The sequence below is a fragment of the Phalacrocorax carbo genome, chromosome 12 (assembly GCF_963921805.1).
Source record: "Phalacrocorax carbo chromosome 12, bPhaCar2.1, whole genome shotgun sequence".
Taxonomy (NCBI): Eukaryota; Metazoa; Chordata; class Aves; order Suliformes; family Phalacrocoracidae; genus Phalacrocorax; species Phalacrocorax carbo.
This window is the reverse complement of record NC_087524.1, coordinates 555597-571563: the sequence shown is the minus strand read 5'-3', so window position 1 is coordinate 571563 and position 15967 is coordinate 555597. Positions and strand designations below refer to the sequence as shown.

Below are 15967 nucleotides of genomic sequence, written 5' to 3'. Positions count from 1 at the left end.
AGATTACAGCCTGCCAAGTTACAGGCCAGTATGAGAAATTCTGGGGCTAACAGGCTGCTGCAATGCTTACCACCCATTCACACTGCCTGCACTGTGCTCCATTCTTCCCTCTGTGATCTTCCTCAGTGAATTGTCAGGCGTTTTTTGGCCAAGACCCATCACTTCTTCCTGAACTGGGAAATGCCTGCTGACCTCCCGGTATTATCCAAGCTACAGTAAAAATCACAGAAAAGTCCTGAACAACTAACTACTGTGTCATTTAAGGCATGCTTTTGCACTCCTTCTGCAAGCACTTCCCCTGCATCTGCCATGAAGCTGATGTACGATTGCTCCGGGGGAAGGCGGCTGTAGGAAAAACTCACTCCAGAGCAACCAGAAACGCCATGATGTGCCTACCATCTGACTTCAGGAAGTGTTGGCATCCATGGCTGCAATTCAAACCAAGGCGGCAGCTAAACTTCCAGCACCCCAAAAAAATAGACTCCAGTACTTTTAAGCAGCAATGGGTCAGTGCAAAGCAGACCCTTGCCTTCTCAGGCTCCATTTCTTCTCTGTACAAAGATAGCCCAAGAGCAAAGCACAGCTGGGGCAAGGAACGAAGCTGTCCATTGCTTTGCAGCTCGAGACAGTGGGAAGGCTGAAGCTCTACACTGATGACACAGACTGTGGCTCAGCTGTTGCCTTCCTTTATTTTTTTTCCGGACTCATGAGACAGTGATGCCTGAGAGGCACTTTGATTTAGTCAGGGTCGTCACTGTTTAGCACTGTCAGTGCTGTTTGATCAAGAGGCTCCAAAATGTACAACATTTCCGAGTCTGTGTATGGCAAAAACTAGGCAATTAATAGCTTGGACAACACACAACCATATATTTTAACCGGTAAATTAGTGCAACAGGAAGAAAGGGCATCTCTGTACCTCCTCTGCTATGAGTGAAGTTTTCATAAGACCTGTCTTTGATTTCTTGCTGTCAGGAGCCACAGAATAATTTCTCACTGGGGAAGTTGTTTCCATTAGGTCAAAGTGCAGCAAATGCAAGCAGCATTAGGATTAAAGGCTGAAATGTAGTTCCCTCTTGCAATCTAGCACCTGTCCAGACAAAGCACTACAAGGTCAAACTAACCAAACCAACCAGAGAAATCTGCTGTCAAACCAAACCATAGCTAACTGCCCAGCCCGCATCCCTCCCTCTCCCCGTCTCGTCTCATTCAGCGAGGTACCTGCTGACTGTCAGAGTTAGTTCATCTGTGCAACCCTTGATTTTGTTCTGTGCCTCAAGGTGCGTCATGTCATCTGTGTTCACTCCATCAATGGCTATGATCTGGTCTCCTATACACAAGTTGGCTATTGCAGCTTTGCTACCTGGAGTCACCTAAGAGAAAACAAAAAGAATGAATGGACTTTCCAGGGAGCAGCTTTCCATAGCAACATTTGAAATACAGTTGGAGCACTTAAGACTTCTCTTGCTGGTACCTGGAAGCAAGGAGGTGAAAACTAATTAAAGTAAATTCCTAGCAGAAAGCTATCTGGACCTGGGCCTCTTGGATACTCTCAGTATTAAAGTTAGGGACAGAATTCTCTTTTGGCACCCACAGATGGAAGCTTGGGGGACACAACAGGTAAATAACAGAAATGGTACTTTCACTCAAGGCAATTGGCTTCATGCTAGAGAGCAAGAACATACAGAAAGCAACTCTGTTCTTTGCTGGACGGAGAAGTACTTTCCATAACAGAAGGTGCTGAAGACAGCCAAGAAGCCTCTTAAAACATCTGACAGAGAAGAGTATCAGAGTCATCGCAATACAGTCAACACCAATCACAAACACCTTCCTCTGCATCACGATCTCATTTGCTTCATTCCTTGGAAGAAAGGTTTGGGCTCAAGATTTTTGATTATTTCTTTAGTTTTAATCTGTTCTAGCCCAGGAACAGCTGCAACAGACTCTCACTGACTTTTGTGAGAACAATCCCAAGGCAGTGTTTGACCTAACAAGCAGACTGGGAGGGAGACAAGCATCAGAAAATTCACCTTTCAATCACAACCTGACCATACTTCCTGAAAAAGTGGAAGCATCATCCCCAGCCTGACCACAGCTCACCGTGATACAGTCTGCCACACACATGTCCCTTCCCTCTCCATGCGTGGTGCTTTCATTCCCAGATACACCTCTGAAGAGGTGTTGTGTTCTGCCTGAGAAATGACTGACGGGAAAGAGCTCAGGTAATTTCACCGAGATCCCAGACTGAAGACACTACAGAGCAATGCCACCAGTAAAAAAAAAAAAGAAGGTCCCAGCTAAAACTTGGCATTTTCAAGCTAATCAGCTAAGCCGCTCATTCATTTTTCCCCCTACTTCTGCTGAAGAGGTGTCCTCTTAACAAGAGACATCTCTTTGGGCCAAAATTATTGCCTGGGAGGAGGGTGAAGAACGTCACATTTGCTTGGGGCTTTGCAAATACTATGTAAGATTTTGTGCAGTTTTAATGACTTTGTGGAACAGGCATAACAATTACTGTGGGCTTTCATCAATTATTTAATAGGCAGAGGAAATGAGCAGGGTGGACTGCTCCCAGACATGAGTACAGATTAAAACATGCCCTGCAGCTGGGACACACCTTGTTCATGAGTCCATTGCAACTGGTATTCATTCTACACATTCATGCTAGGTTTCAGCATGCTGGGAAGCAGCTGAGCAAACACAGCAGAGCTGTCAGACATAAACATTGTTTACAAGATTTAGAGAGTCCTCCTAATGTGGGATTGGATGGCAAATCATTCCCCCTAGGGAAACGTTCACCTCCTAGAGGTGTCACACATTAGCCGCAATCACTGCTTTCTCGCGGCCAAAACTGAGGCTGTTCTGCACATCTCCTCACAGCTCTAGTGGGATATTCTCCCTAACCAGAAGGAAAACAGCAAGATGCCTTTCTTTCTTCATCTCTCTACTACGACAGTATTTAATGGAAAAGGGGAGGACACAGATGTGTATCGCTGATGTCCGGGTTGGCCAAGGTACTCAACATTAACCCAAAGACCTTCAGATGAGTCAACCAACTAGTGCTTGTCTACCTGCTCATCACTTTAATGCTGTAAGCAGTCTACAAACTGACAGAGGAAGTGCTAATGAAAAGACCAGACAAGCCACCAGATGGATAGAGAAAATCTGCTTTAAATGTAAGTATCATTGCCTCCCAAGCTCCAGCTTGCAAGACCACCAAGTGCAGCCTGCTGCTGCTCCACTGCACCCATTGCCGTGAGAGTGCCTTCATGTAAACCTGTGGCAGGGACAGCTAGCAGCCATGAAGAAATCTTGAGTACTGAAGTGGCCCTCAGACACCCCCCCCCCCGATTAGGGAGCTGCTGCTTCAGAAACCACAAGACAGATCCCTGAAGGCATCATTACACCAGAGGGAGCCCACAGGAGACACGTTGTGGGTCCTCTTGTGGTCACTGGGCCTTAACAAAATCACTTGGTTTCTCAGTGCCCACTACCAAAGAAGGGAGAGGGGCACATTACTCACCCCTGTGAGGAGCACCAAGCTCAGCACACTATTACTTTGATTAATTTTCAATCAGACAAGACTGCCAACAGGTCAAGAATAGTGGTGGATTAACACCGCCACTGGAACACTTCTGGAGGCCCAGCTGTACAGCTTGCATTTAAAGACTGATAATCAACACAACATGTGGCAGGCTGCTAGAAATAATCCCATACCACAAGGAGCAGCTGAGCTGGAGCAGCCAGGGACACTGAAATACTGAAGCCTCCTGAAGAAACCCAAGAGCCACCAGGATGAGAGAGGGGCAGGCACGTCTCAGCGCTTGTAGTGTCACATTCCCCTTCTGTGTCCACTCCAGAGGAATTTGAAATTTGAGTGCTTTTCTCCATCAGATAAGAGCCACTGGTAGCACAAGGGTGATTACATCCACTCAGGTGCTGTACAAACCTCTCCCTTAAGGGGAAGCCACAAGGGTGCATGGTAATGAAGACAGTAAGTGTATTTGCCAAAAGGACACGTTTTGAAATCCAGATTCTTAAGTTCTGGAAATAACTTGCCCTGAAATGCAACCCTCCACAGACCACTCCCCTACCACATCCAGCTTGCGCTCGCTGCCAGGATCGCTCATAGCAAACATGTCTGCACAAGGACATGGTACCGCAGGGAATCCACCCCCCATCCTTGTCGGATGATTAATAGCTACAAATAACATTCCCTTCCCCCCTTGCAGTAAGGTCTGGGCTTAGCTCAGTACTGTCGATGCTGCTTTTAAGATTTGCTCACCTGCCAGTTAAGTCAGGAAAGCAAAAGGAGTGTCTGTTATTAAGTGAGGAGCAGAGAGCTACCACTGGGAAGATCTTTTCCTGCTTTTATTTTTGTCACATCCCTCCCCGGTTCATGGGGAGCAGCGGGGGCAGGTGTGTGGCTGGGGAGGGCAGGCAGCGGCACTAAGAGCACTGACAGCTACTACCCAGCTTACAGAACCCAGCCGAAAGGACTCCAAAAAGGAACAAAAGCTTTCAAGCTCACAGGCATACAGTAAATACTGCACTGCCTGAAACTGCTTTGGTCCTGCTCTCCTCTCAGATGACTTAAGGCTTTGCACCAGCCTCTTTCCTTTCCTTCCCCTATTAACCAAGCAGGAGCCGAGGGGATAGCAGGCAGTGCCTTGCATACCTTGCATAGGCGGGTGGCCCAGTAACGGGCAGATCCAGCCACACTTCTCACCTTCCCATGCAGGGCTGAAAGACACCACAAGGAACAAAACCTGCAAACACAGCTTTGCACAAGTGTTGTGCAAAGGCATAGCCTCTTGCCTCCTTCAAAAGAGCTCCCTGACTGGCTTTGGTTTCCCCCACTGGGGCCAAGCAGCCTCTGGCAGAGAGGACACGGGCAGCATCACAGGGCCCCAGGAGCCCCCCCGGATCCAGGGACACGATCGTCAGGTGACTAAAGCTCTGCACACCTTGTGGCATCATGCCCAAGGGCTTCCTTTAGAAAGGAGCCTAGATCTACCCCGTGGCGGTTGTGTAACACTTTGCCTTTAGGTCCTTTCACTGTTGAACCGACAACGAATGCTGAGACAGGCTGAGCAGCACTGCTTCATACTGTATCCAAAGTAGATCCCTGTGGTGATGCTCTGTTTGGCTGGCATCTCTGTGTAAGAAATCTGGGCTACTACAGAAATAATCTAGACACTTATAACCAGACACATCAAACTAGGTCCCTGAGACCAGCTCAGACACATTTGCCAGTATAGAGAAGAAAGAAATAATCCCTGTAATCCGTGGGTTTGATAGTGCGCTCTATACTCATGCGACGCTCAGTGTAGTAGACAACAGGGTAGACCAGTTACAGGCTTGGACCCTTCTTTCTAAACAGTTCTCACAAATTCAGGGTTCTTATGGATAGAAGAAAAATGTACACTATTTTCTTATACTACAAAGTGAAGCTTTGTGTACATATGCACATGGGCGCGTGCACACACACACGTATATAAAGCTCTGCAATCATGGAAAGGGTAGAAAAATTATCTGCCCCCTCACCTTCCCCGCACAGACACTTTGGGCTCCACCTTGCCAACACCACCGGGACTCTGCAAAGTTCAGATTTCTTTCTCCCAGGTCGTTTGCCTGCTATCGTTCCCTTGTACCAGTGGCCAGGCAGCAAACAAAGGACACTACTAGGAGACATCAAGTCTTCGGCTAGTCTTTGGGCAAGTGCATTTACAATATAAAACAAAACGCTTTCATTTAGTGGAGGGAACGAGACATACTTGGCTATTTACCCAGCTCCCAGGCCCTCTTTATAAAACCTCTGTCTGTCCCAGAGCTACCCAAACACAACCACATTTTACATTTGATGCAGTGGCTTCATCCACGCAACCCAACAAGCTCTGCAGTCCCTGGACAGGGATATACCGTGCCTTTTTTCCTTCTGCAGGCGAGGATCCAGGAGGCAACAATGGGTATATTAAGGGAAGCTGCTGCCCACAGCAAATGAGAGGGAGGAAGGGTGGGAAGCATTTCTATGAAAAGCAGCATAACGCAGCTCCGTGTGAGTCAAGATAGATGGGTGGGTCTAAAATTAATTCAGTTCTTTCTGGCCTTCTCCCCCCATTCATTCAGCCACACTACTTGCTCACGCCATCAGCGCTTCACACTTTCTCACAGCCCCTACAGCCTCCGGCACCATCCATCGCTCCACACCTAGTCACACATCGCAAGGAACGATGAAGAGATAAGAAATGAGAAAATTAAAATTAACATCAGCCAAGAAAGAGATCTGGATAAACAGCACCTAAGCTTGAGAGGAAAACCCAGCTGCATTTTTACTGGACAGAACAGACAGGCAGCAACATCCTTCTAAGGCCATCAGCGACAACTAGACATCTCTGATATTCAGTTTAATCCTCCCCACCCACACACACTGCTGATTTACCATGAGTAATGTCCTCAGCCCTGGAGTACTATGCTAAGCAGCCACAGTTTCTCCCAGCAAAAGCATGCAGCTGGGTCAGCAGAGATCAGAGGCTATGAGAAAATTCAGGCACGCACGTTCCCCTCTTTAGGGGAAGGGGACTGACAGGCCAGTTCCTTACAAGCAACTCCATGAGACTTTCCTCCCAAGTTGCTGCCGCTCTCTGCGGAGTTACGGTCCGGCACCGCCAGAGCCCAACGCTCACCAGCCACTGCGTGCTAGCCTAGGCCACGCCATCACCGCAGAGGGGAAGGGGGAAGGGGACATGCCTCTCACTGGGGAAAGCCCTGAGCACCTGCCCGCCCCAGCAGGGCTGGGACTCCCGCTGCACAAGCCCCTCTGGCAGCCCAGCTCGCCCTCACCCTCCTGCCCTTTTCTGATGGTCAGAAGAGGATCATTAACACAGAAAAAGCCTTAGACACAGCACAGAGAGGGCTGACCTCAGGAAGGCGGTGTAAGAAGACATGCGCAAGATGATTTGCTCAGACAGATGTACAATCGGTGGTCAAGGAGTCATTCAGCCCCACGACTTGTTTTGCAATATGCCCCCCATGAAAAAAAAAAGATTCCTTACAAGACCTCAAAAAACATTACATAGAGCTGCTCATCAGCTGAGCCTTTTGTGATGGTGTATTTCATCCTCTAAATAAAACATGTCCAGTAATCAGCAACCATCTAAGGTACTGTGTCACTGTCCTGAGCAACATCAACTGTTTATGCAGTTAAGACCTCCTTTAATTTCCCTGTTTATACTAAAAAAAAAACAAACCACAAATAAATTTGCTGGAGTTATTTTGATGCTGCACCCTCCAAACCCAAAGCATTTTACGAGCCAAATATATCTCTTGACAGACAAAGCGATTTTTGTGGGTGACCGGTACCAGGCAGCTTGCAACCACACATAACTTGACACCTGGGAACAAGCAGATCAGGGAACAAAAAGGACTCTCTTTCTCCTGAGAAGTCCAGCATTTACCTTGGTCAGTTTAAGTTCTGGGGCTTAAAGCTCTCGTGAAGGACTAGGGCTGGTACATCCCCTCCTGACGTGGGGATCTCTAGGCTCTTTGGAGAACTCATCAGGAACAAGGTAAGCCAGATACAGCCCACCAGATTATGCTGGACTCAAAGAAGAGGGACAGAGAAAAGGGTACTCCAAAATTTGCTGACATTAAGCTACCATATAACCCATGGCAAATTGGTCTGAAAGGGTGAACTGTGCAAAATGCAACGCTGTCTCCTAGGAGAGGCAAGTTACTGCTCCTGCACATAACTCTGTCAGAAGCTGTTTGATTAGCACCCTAATTCTTTTAAATGTTTTTCTAAAGATAAAACTGCCCCCCAGACTCAGGAAACAGTGCTGGAAAAGATCAAGCCTGTCTGTGCCCCGAGGCACTCTGTCTTTATGGCAAGAAAAATCCGCTGCTTTCCCCTTGCTACAATTAAGGATGATTTCTTCTCATCCAACCACCAGCAGCCAGGTACATCAGCAAAGTCCTTTCCTCTCATGAACAGCTGTCTGTACCTTCGAAGCACAGGCTTGTCCAGCCCAGCGGGGCCTGAGAAGCCGGCAGGGTTCACAGCGACTTCAAAGTCTGTCGGGGTACGTTCCTAGGGATGTGAACCTGTGCTCTCCACCCCCCCATGCTCAGACAGACAAGACAGAACTCCTTCCAGCGGCAGATGCACAAGGCATCGTGCCATCCTCTGGACATCAACCCAGGTACTTGTGGAGGGCCAGAAGCTCTTGGCCGGTGACCCTAACGACCCGCACCCCGCAGGCGCTGGTCGGCTGTCGCTGGCGCGGCGTGGCAGGGCTGGTGCTGCCGCGGTCCCCGCCCTGCCCGGCGGCGCGGAAGAAAACATCGGTGCAGGAAACAAAGCCACGTTCACCTCCCTACAAACCCCAGCACCTTTCCCCAGCTGGCTCCCTCTGCGAGGCCAGGCTCAGAACAAGAGCCAAGCGTAACGCCAGCACATTCGCCGTCCCAGGCACAGGTGTGCACAGCAGGCACCAGCCAAGGCTCCCCGGGCTGAGGAGCAAAGCCAGCTCCACCCTAAATCCTGTCACATCCACCATGCCCCGTGTTTGCTTTGGCAGAGGGGGAGGCATCCCCATCGTCTGGGCGCGGAAGCTTCCCCGTCCGGTGCGGGTCCTCCCTGTGCTTCAGACTGCGGCCGCAGGTTATTTTCCTTCCTTTCCATCCAGGGGAGATGCTGCAGCCTGGCTCCAGAGGTGGGCACTTGTGCCACGCAGCTGAGCCCTGGCACCCCAGAGGGAGGACAGTCTCCACGGGGCCGCTGCCACGCTCGTCCCATTGAGCCGCTCGGCTCCCACAAGAGGTCCTGTTAGCGAGGTGTCCCACACCACTGGGGCTTTCTCTCACTGGTGGCTCTGGGACACCTTTGCTCAGCTGCTTCCTAGCAGGGCAGCTGGAGGAAAGCAGGGGTAATGACATCATCCAGTACCAAAGTCAAAGCCAAAGTCTTTTCACACCACGGCATTCAGTCCTGTGCCTTATTTTGGACTATCAAGCCCAGTTTTATCACTGACTCAAGATTTAAGTTAATAGATCTGGCACAGGGGGCCGCGCTTAAAAACAACAAAAAACACCAAAAAAAACCCCAAACAAACAAACCACCCCAAGCCCAGGAATACCTCATAATCTTCCAGTTCTGTACTTGCTATAAATCCTGAGCTTTTAAAATACCATTAATAGAGAAAACAGACTAACCAGGGATGAATTCGCACTACTGTGGTTGAAATCAGCAACAGGCACAAAGTTGAGATTTCATTTTTTAAATATATTTGCAGAACTGGACTGTCTAGAAACTGCTTTTTCATTGGGAAAATGCTCGGTTTCATAACAAAATGTAGCTACAGAAGTACACCAGCTTTGGCCTCTTTCATACACTTTGCCAGACACCCCTCCTTAATGGGGCTGGGGGCTCCTGACATGAGGAAACATAAAGCAAAACTCCCCTCTGCCTGTATTTTGGGTCAGATGTTCAAGATCAACACATCACTAGCACAAACCACAAAAATACTCTCAAGGACAAGGTTTAGTGGACAGTTCCCTGTATATATTCAACTGGAAACAGAAATCCCCAATGTTTATCAAAATCAAACGCAACCAAACAGGAAACAGCTCATGTTACCTGAGGGATGGAGGGGGTTGGGGTCTATTAACTGCTCTGCTTTTCAGCCAGCTCCACTTCACGGGGCTCTGAGCAACCTGATCTAGTTGAAGATGTCCCTGCTCACTGCAGGGGGGTAGGACGAGATGACCTGGGGGTCCTGGTGGGGGGAAGCTCAGCATGAGCGAACAGTGTCTGCTGTGACCAAGAAGGCCAACGGGATGCTGGGTTGCATCAAAAAGGGCATCACCAGCAGAGAGAAAGAAGTCATTATCCCGCTCTACTCAGCGCTTGTCAGGCCACACCTGGAGTCCTGTGTGCAGTTCTGGTCCCCGCTATGCAAAAAGGATGTGGCCAGGCTGGAAGGGGTCCAGAGAAGGGCCACCAAGATGACCAAAGGACTGGGAAGCTGCCATACGAGGATAGGCTGGGAGAGCTGGGTTTGTTCAGCCTTGAGAAAAGGAGGCTCAGAGGGGATCTCACCCCCATGTACCAGTACTTAAGGGGCAGCTACAAGGAAGATGGAGACTCCCTTTTTACACGGAGTCCCATGGAGAGGACGAGGGGGGAGGGACACAAGTTGCTCTTGGGGAGATTCCGATTGGACACCAGAAGGAAATTTTTCACAGTGAGGACAGTCACCACTGGAATAATCTCCCCAGGGAAGGGGTTGGCTCAGCCATGCTGGGCACCTTCAAGAGTTGTCTGGACAGGGTGCTGGGCCATCTTGTCTAGACTGTGCTCTTCCCAGAAAGGTTGGACTAGATGATCCCTGAGGTCCCTTCCAACCTGGGATTTTGTGATTCTATGACCTCTAAAGGTCCCTTCCAACCCAAATCATTCTAGGGTTCATTGGTTTGTCCCCTCATGCAAGACGTTGCTTGCTTCCTCCACCAATCCCACAGGGATTTGCCTAGGAACTGCCCTGTGCACCAGGCAGCTCCACAGACACTATTACCCTGCAGCGTGTCCATCCACAGCTCAGAAACTATTTGGGAAAAGCTCTACCCCACTGACTCATGGCATGGTATCATCCAAAGGGTGATAGAGACAAGGGTCCTTCCTACTCTTGTTGGGCAATCCAGCAGGCTTTGGTCTAGGGTTCATTACACTGATCAACCTAAGTTCTTTTCTGAACAAAGACTGTAATAAAGTGTCCACCATAACCCTACAGTTTTTTTTTTTTAAACATAAATCAGAAACATCTGTGAAGCACCCCTCCAGAAGAGACTGGGGACTCCACAAGAAAGCCTCATATGCAGCAGTTGTGAAATCCCCACGCTCAGCTCTCACTGGGAAAACTGGTCCAACATGACCAAGAAACCAGAGTGTTCACATCAGAAGATGCTCGTGATGTATTTGAGCCCGAAGCAGTTTTGAACACATAGTTCAAGTGGAAAGCGGGGTAGGGCAGCAACAAAAGACAAGAGTACCTGTGGAAATACCATAATCTTTCATCTGCTGCTCTCCTCAGGCACAAGTGGCCATTGGTGCCATGCAGCCACTGCCAGCCAGACGCTCCCAGCCAGGCTGCTCTGCTGGCTCCCACATTCTTGGACCCGGGATTGCAGTGCCAAACTCCAGTGACTCCCCTGGGGAACGAGCTGCCTTGGCAACTGAAACGGCGCTGCCTCCCACCAGCATGACTGGGATCAACCCCTCCCTACGTCAGAGGGGAGCTTGAGAAGCCAAAAGGCACTAGGAAGGAGCTGAGGTACAATGGTGATGAGGGCCATAAATACCACAAACAAGCCCAAGGGCTCACCACGAGAACGACATTGCCAGAAACCAAATCTGAGCTCCTGGTAGGCAATGCAGGCTGAATTTAGGCACCTTGGTTCCAAGAGAGCTGTGAGACACCCTGTTCAGGTCCATGACTGGATGGATGTCTCTCTCCTGGCATCCCACCATGCCAGCACATGCCTGGAGCAGCAGGATGACCCCATCAGTGGGACGGGCAGCCCTGGATGAGGCACAGCCAGGCTCCTCTGGCCACTCGGGAGGGGACTCATCTCCCACGCAGCACACCCAAATTGCCACGTTCTCAGCTGGCAGTGGCAGGATGCTGCTGCTCCCAGTGCAATCACGATGCGTGCCTGGCCCAGGGCAGGCAGCCCAGCCCCGTGCACCACTAACAGCACTCCCCGCAAGCACAGCTGTGCCACAGACCTACAACCTACATGCTGCAGCACAAAGCAAACACATAACAGTGATGGGGAGGGACATCCCCCCGCTCCCAGGGGGGATGCTCTCATCACAGGCTACAGCCCCCCTACACTCTCATTCCCCTCAGGTAGCCCCCCACACACCCCTTGGTGGGACCAAGGCCCTCATAACCCGTGGCTGATGCCGGTCCTCCAGCCAGAGCTCACTGACAGAGCTTGCCCCATCCTGTGAGGAGAGGAGGGCTCCATACCCAAAAAGCTCTCTGGTCAGAGCACAGGTGCCAAATGCAATAAGCAAGAAGAAAAATGAAGTTATAGCCCCGTAAAGTCATCACACAAGCAGGATAAGACTCTTTAAACCAGAACCGGATCTTTTCTTACATGGTAAAGGGGGCACTTGCTGACACGTTTGTTCCTGAGCCAAAGGGAACAAGCCCACAAGTCTTAGGAGCGAACCACAGGAAAGATTAATGGCTTGAAGTCTTGGAGGGGAAATTAAAAATGTCAGAGGGCCCACAAGAGAAAGCCGTGATAAGAGCTGCCAATTGTCAGCATTTACGTCACCACCACCAGAGAGACTATTTCACTTCATGTTAGTCTTCAGGGTCACAGTTTCTCATGAGGTGGCTATTTTTGCCACTTTGCTGATCTATGTCCCTTGGTATGTACCCATAAGCACTCACAAAGGTGACCAAGAAGGGGTAAGTGCAATTAAATAGGGCTTCAGACATACTTCTGCCTGAGAGCCTTTTGCTGGAAGGAAATGGCCACAATTACCATAACAATGAAGTAAATATCACTTCCTCTATGCTAAAGCTGCTTTCATGTCCAAAAAATGCTTTAGAAGAATGAGGCGTTATTACTGTAATTGAACAAGATTACACAGAAAATTAATAACTTTCCCTCCCTCTGTGGTTTGACAGCACTCGCCAGCTCTGCTGGTCCCAGAGCCAGCAGCCTCTCCCCTGGCACCCGGGGTCCTTCAGGCAGCAGGACCCCGTGGCAGCAGACCACGGGGCAGGAGGTATTTAGAAAAAAAAAAAAATCACAAGTTTCACCATCCTGTTCTTCTTTAAGGGCGGTTCTCAGAAGTTCACGTTCTTGCACGTCCCACTTCCCACAGCCCTGCCTTACCTGGGGCTCACAGGGACGCAACGCCGTGCAAAGCCATGAAAGGCCAGGGCGTCTGGGGCGCACCGACCCCGCGCAGGACGAGGGGGGTCGCCCGCCCTTGCCCTTGGCCGGGCCCCGCGAGGAGCAGCACCTGCGCGCCGGGGGGCGCGGGCGGGGGGCGCGGGCGGGGGGCGCGCCAGGTAGCCCCGAACCCTGCCGCCGGGCAAATGAAGCTGCACCGCTAAAACCGTTTGGACGTGAAACTTTGTCATTTCCTAACTAGTTTTTCTCTAGAGTGGGCGTAAGAAGGGCTTACAACAGAAACGGGCAGAGACACTTACAGGTCAATACGGCTTCTGTAAACAAAGGCTTTTCTTTTAACTGCACACGGCAAGCGGTAGCAGGGGCGCGTTCACCGCCACCGCAGTGCCACCGCTTCCCACGGGACGGGCTGCAAAACCCAGATTATGGGCTGGCAGGAGCAGAGGGGATTCCCTCCGCCTGCGGGAAGGAATTTGCTACGGACGAACTGAGGAGGGAGGGTCGGTAAGAAGCAAAGACCCCGGTCAAAGCCAGGTTAAGGGGCTGCGTGGGCCACCACGGCTTTTTCTCCATAAACATTAAGCAAAAATTAAACGGGGCAAGGAAAAGAAAAGAAACCCCCGCCCCGGCTCTGTCACCCACCCTGCCTCTGTGCCATCAGCCACCTGCCAGACCCAGCCTCCCCCGGCCCCGCCGAGCCCCTCCCAGGCGGCCCCGGCCCCGGCCCCGGCCCCGGCCCCGGCCCCGGCCCCGCCGTACCCGGGAGATGGTGAGGGGCTGCTCGAAGTCCCGGCCGCCAACTAGGCGGAAGCCCCAGGGCCCGGGGCCCGACAGTACGATGCGGTGCGTCCCCATGTGCGCGGCTACACCTCGCGGGACGCCCGGCAGCGCCGCCGCCTGCAGCGGCCCGCCCCGCCCCCGCCCCGCCCCCGCCCCGCCCCCGCCCCGCCCCCGCCCCGCCCCCGCCCCGCCCCGCCCCCGCCCCGCCCCCGCCCCGCCCCCGCCCCGCGGCTCCCGCCCCGCCCCGCCCTCGCCCCCGCCCCGCCCCGCCCCGCCCCCGCCCCCGCCCCGCCCCGCCCCCGCCCCCGCCCCCGCCCCGCCCCGCCCCCGCCCCGCCCCGCCCCGCCCCCGCCCCGCCCCCGCCCCGCCCCGCCCCGCCCCCGCCCCGCCCCGCCCCGCCCCCGCCCCGCCCCGCCCTAGCAGGACCCGCCCGCGGGCAGGCGGCGGGGCCGCCGCCGCCGAGGAAACACGCCGAGGCCGCCCCGGTGTGGCATCCCCCGGGCAAGTCCGGCTCGTCCTGTTCCAACCTGGTGCGGTGTTAACTCTGAAACCTAACGGAGGCGATGGAAATAAGTGGCTTTGTGTGCTGTCTCCCAGCTGGGCGCTGGTGAGTAAGGGTAGAGCCTGAGAAGGGTATTAGCTTTCCCCTAATTTAGCTCTGATTTGTCACTTGTTTATAAAGTTTTGTTTATCTCTAGCCCCTTAGAGGTTGGTACCACCAGCGAAAGCAGGGATGCCTCTACACAGGCTTTTCAGCCGACCTCCTTAGCTGTGATTCAGGAAAAATAATAGCTCCACTTGCATGTTAAGCCCCCACTGATCTAAAAATGGGCAGGTGGGAGGGGTTGGTTACAGCAACCATGCTGGCATTTACAAACTGAGTGCAAGCATTGCTGCTTATTTTGTAAATAAATACAGCGCGGGCAATGCAGAACATCAGAGAGCCGCAGCCCAAGGCTGCAGCTGAAGCTGGGGTGTGTGGAGCAGCGAGCGGGGCTGAGGTGGATCACCCAGGTGCAGGCCCTGCAAGACAGCCACAAACGATCCTGTCACAAGGCACACCCTTGCCTCTGCAATGCCTTCTGGGCTTCCTCCCTTTTCCTGGATTAATCTGTCATCTCACGGGTTATTTCCTTCCGAGGTACGTGCGTCTGGACTATTAATTTCATCTCTGTCAGGGAGCAGTTCTTCCACCTCATCGGTGCACGTCTCCTGGCGGTGATGCAAATGACACTGAGCGCTCCTTCCCCCTGAGGCGGGGGGATGCCCAGAGGCCTGTGACGCACCGCCAGGTCCTCTTCCTCTCTCTGCACGTCCAGCTTCTGCAGTCACAAAAGCATCTCTAGCTTGTTCCTTACCAAGTATATTAGGATAGAGAGTAACATCAATAAATAGTGAGGTTTAATAGCTCTTTAATACCTCTTTCTCCCCTCCCCGGCCGCAGCATTGTAAAGCAAGGGCTAGCGACGCCAATGACTGCACCAAAGCAGTGGTCAGGCTGCCCTTTTGCTTTTTATAGAAGGTAACCTGCGAAACAGAAAAATGGGCTTGTGTCCGTGTGCTTTCTAAAGGTGTGTAAAATAGCTTGAGGCTTTTGCCGTCCTGTTAGTTTGGTTTTAGGATTGGTTGTTTACAGTTTAACTTCATAAAATCATTGCAAATGCAGCCGCGACACGTTATCTGTCTGCTCGGCTATCAGGTCACACCATCACAAGTTTGAATCTGTTACCCGATTTTGGCTCCATCTGAGGTGGAGGTCTCAAGGAAGTTAAAACTCTTTGCAAGAGCGAGGAGCCTCTGGGGTGGGCACAGCCCCACGCAGGCAGCGTGCAGGAGCCAGGCACGTGCAGGGTGCACTTTTGCGCTACTTGTGCGTGACTGAGCCCCAGCGAGCCCACCCAGGCAGCTCAGCTCTGCCCTCCCTCGCCCAAGCCACAGACAAAAAGCCTGGGCGCGCTCTCCCGCTGCAGCACTGGCAGGCGCGGCGCGCTTGCCACGGACCTTGCAGACCCCTGGAATTCGTGCTGCAGCCATGCCTGCCTGGGCAGAGTGCAGCTACCGCAGAAGTCAGTGTCCTATGGCTTTTGATCCGAGTCAGGGTTAAAAACGCCCATGTAAAGCCAACATCAACTGACATCCCTTCCCACAGAGGCTGGTGTGTGGGGTTTCTTGTCCTACTCAACCTGTGTGGTCTTCTCATCTCAGGGACCGTCACAGAGACCCTTTGTAAAGCAGTGGACTTGGGTGTGCTCCT

The 15967-nt window shown here is 52.0% G+C and overlaps 1 protein-coding gene across 1 annotated transcript in view; it reads right to left on the bottom strand.

Moving 5' to 3' along the window:
* The window catches only part of PDLIM1 (PDZ and LIM domain 1), a 46164-nt gene extending 32312 nt beyond the window's left edge, over positions 1-13852 (bottom strand). The window contains exons 1-2 of the mRNA XM_064463638.1: positions 13693-13852; positions 1219-1370 (exon numbers count right to left, since the gene is read on the bottom strand). Of these exons, the coding sequence (XP_064319708.1) occupies positions 1219-1370; positions 13693-13788 (248 nt within the window). The 5' untranslated portion in view covers positions 13789-13852. The remainder of the gene's footprint in view (positions 1-1218; positions 1371-13692) is intronic.
* Between the last annotated feature and the right edge of the window lie 2115 nt (positions 13853-15967).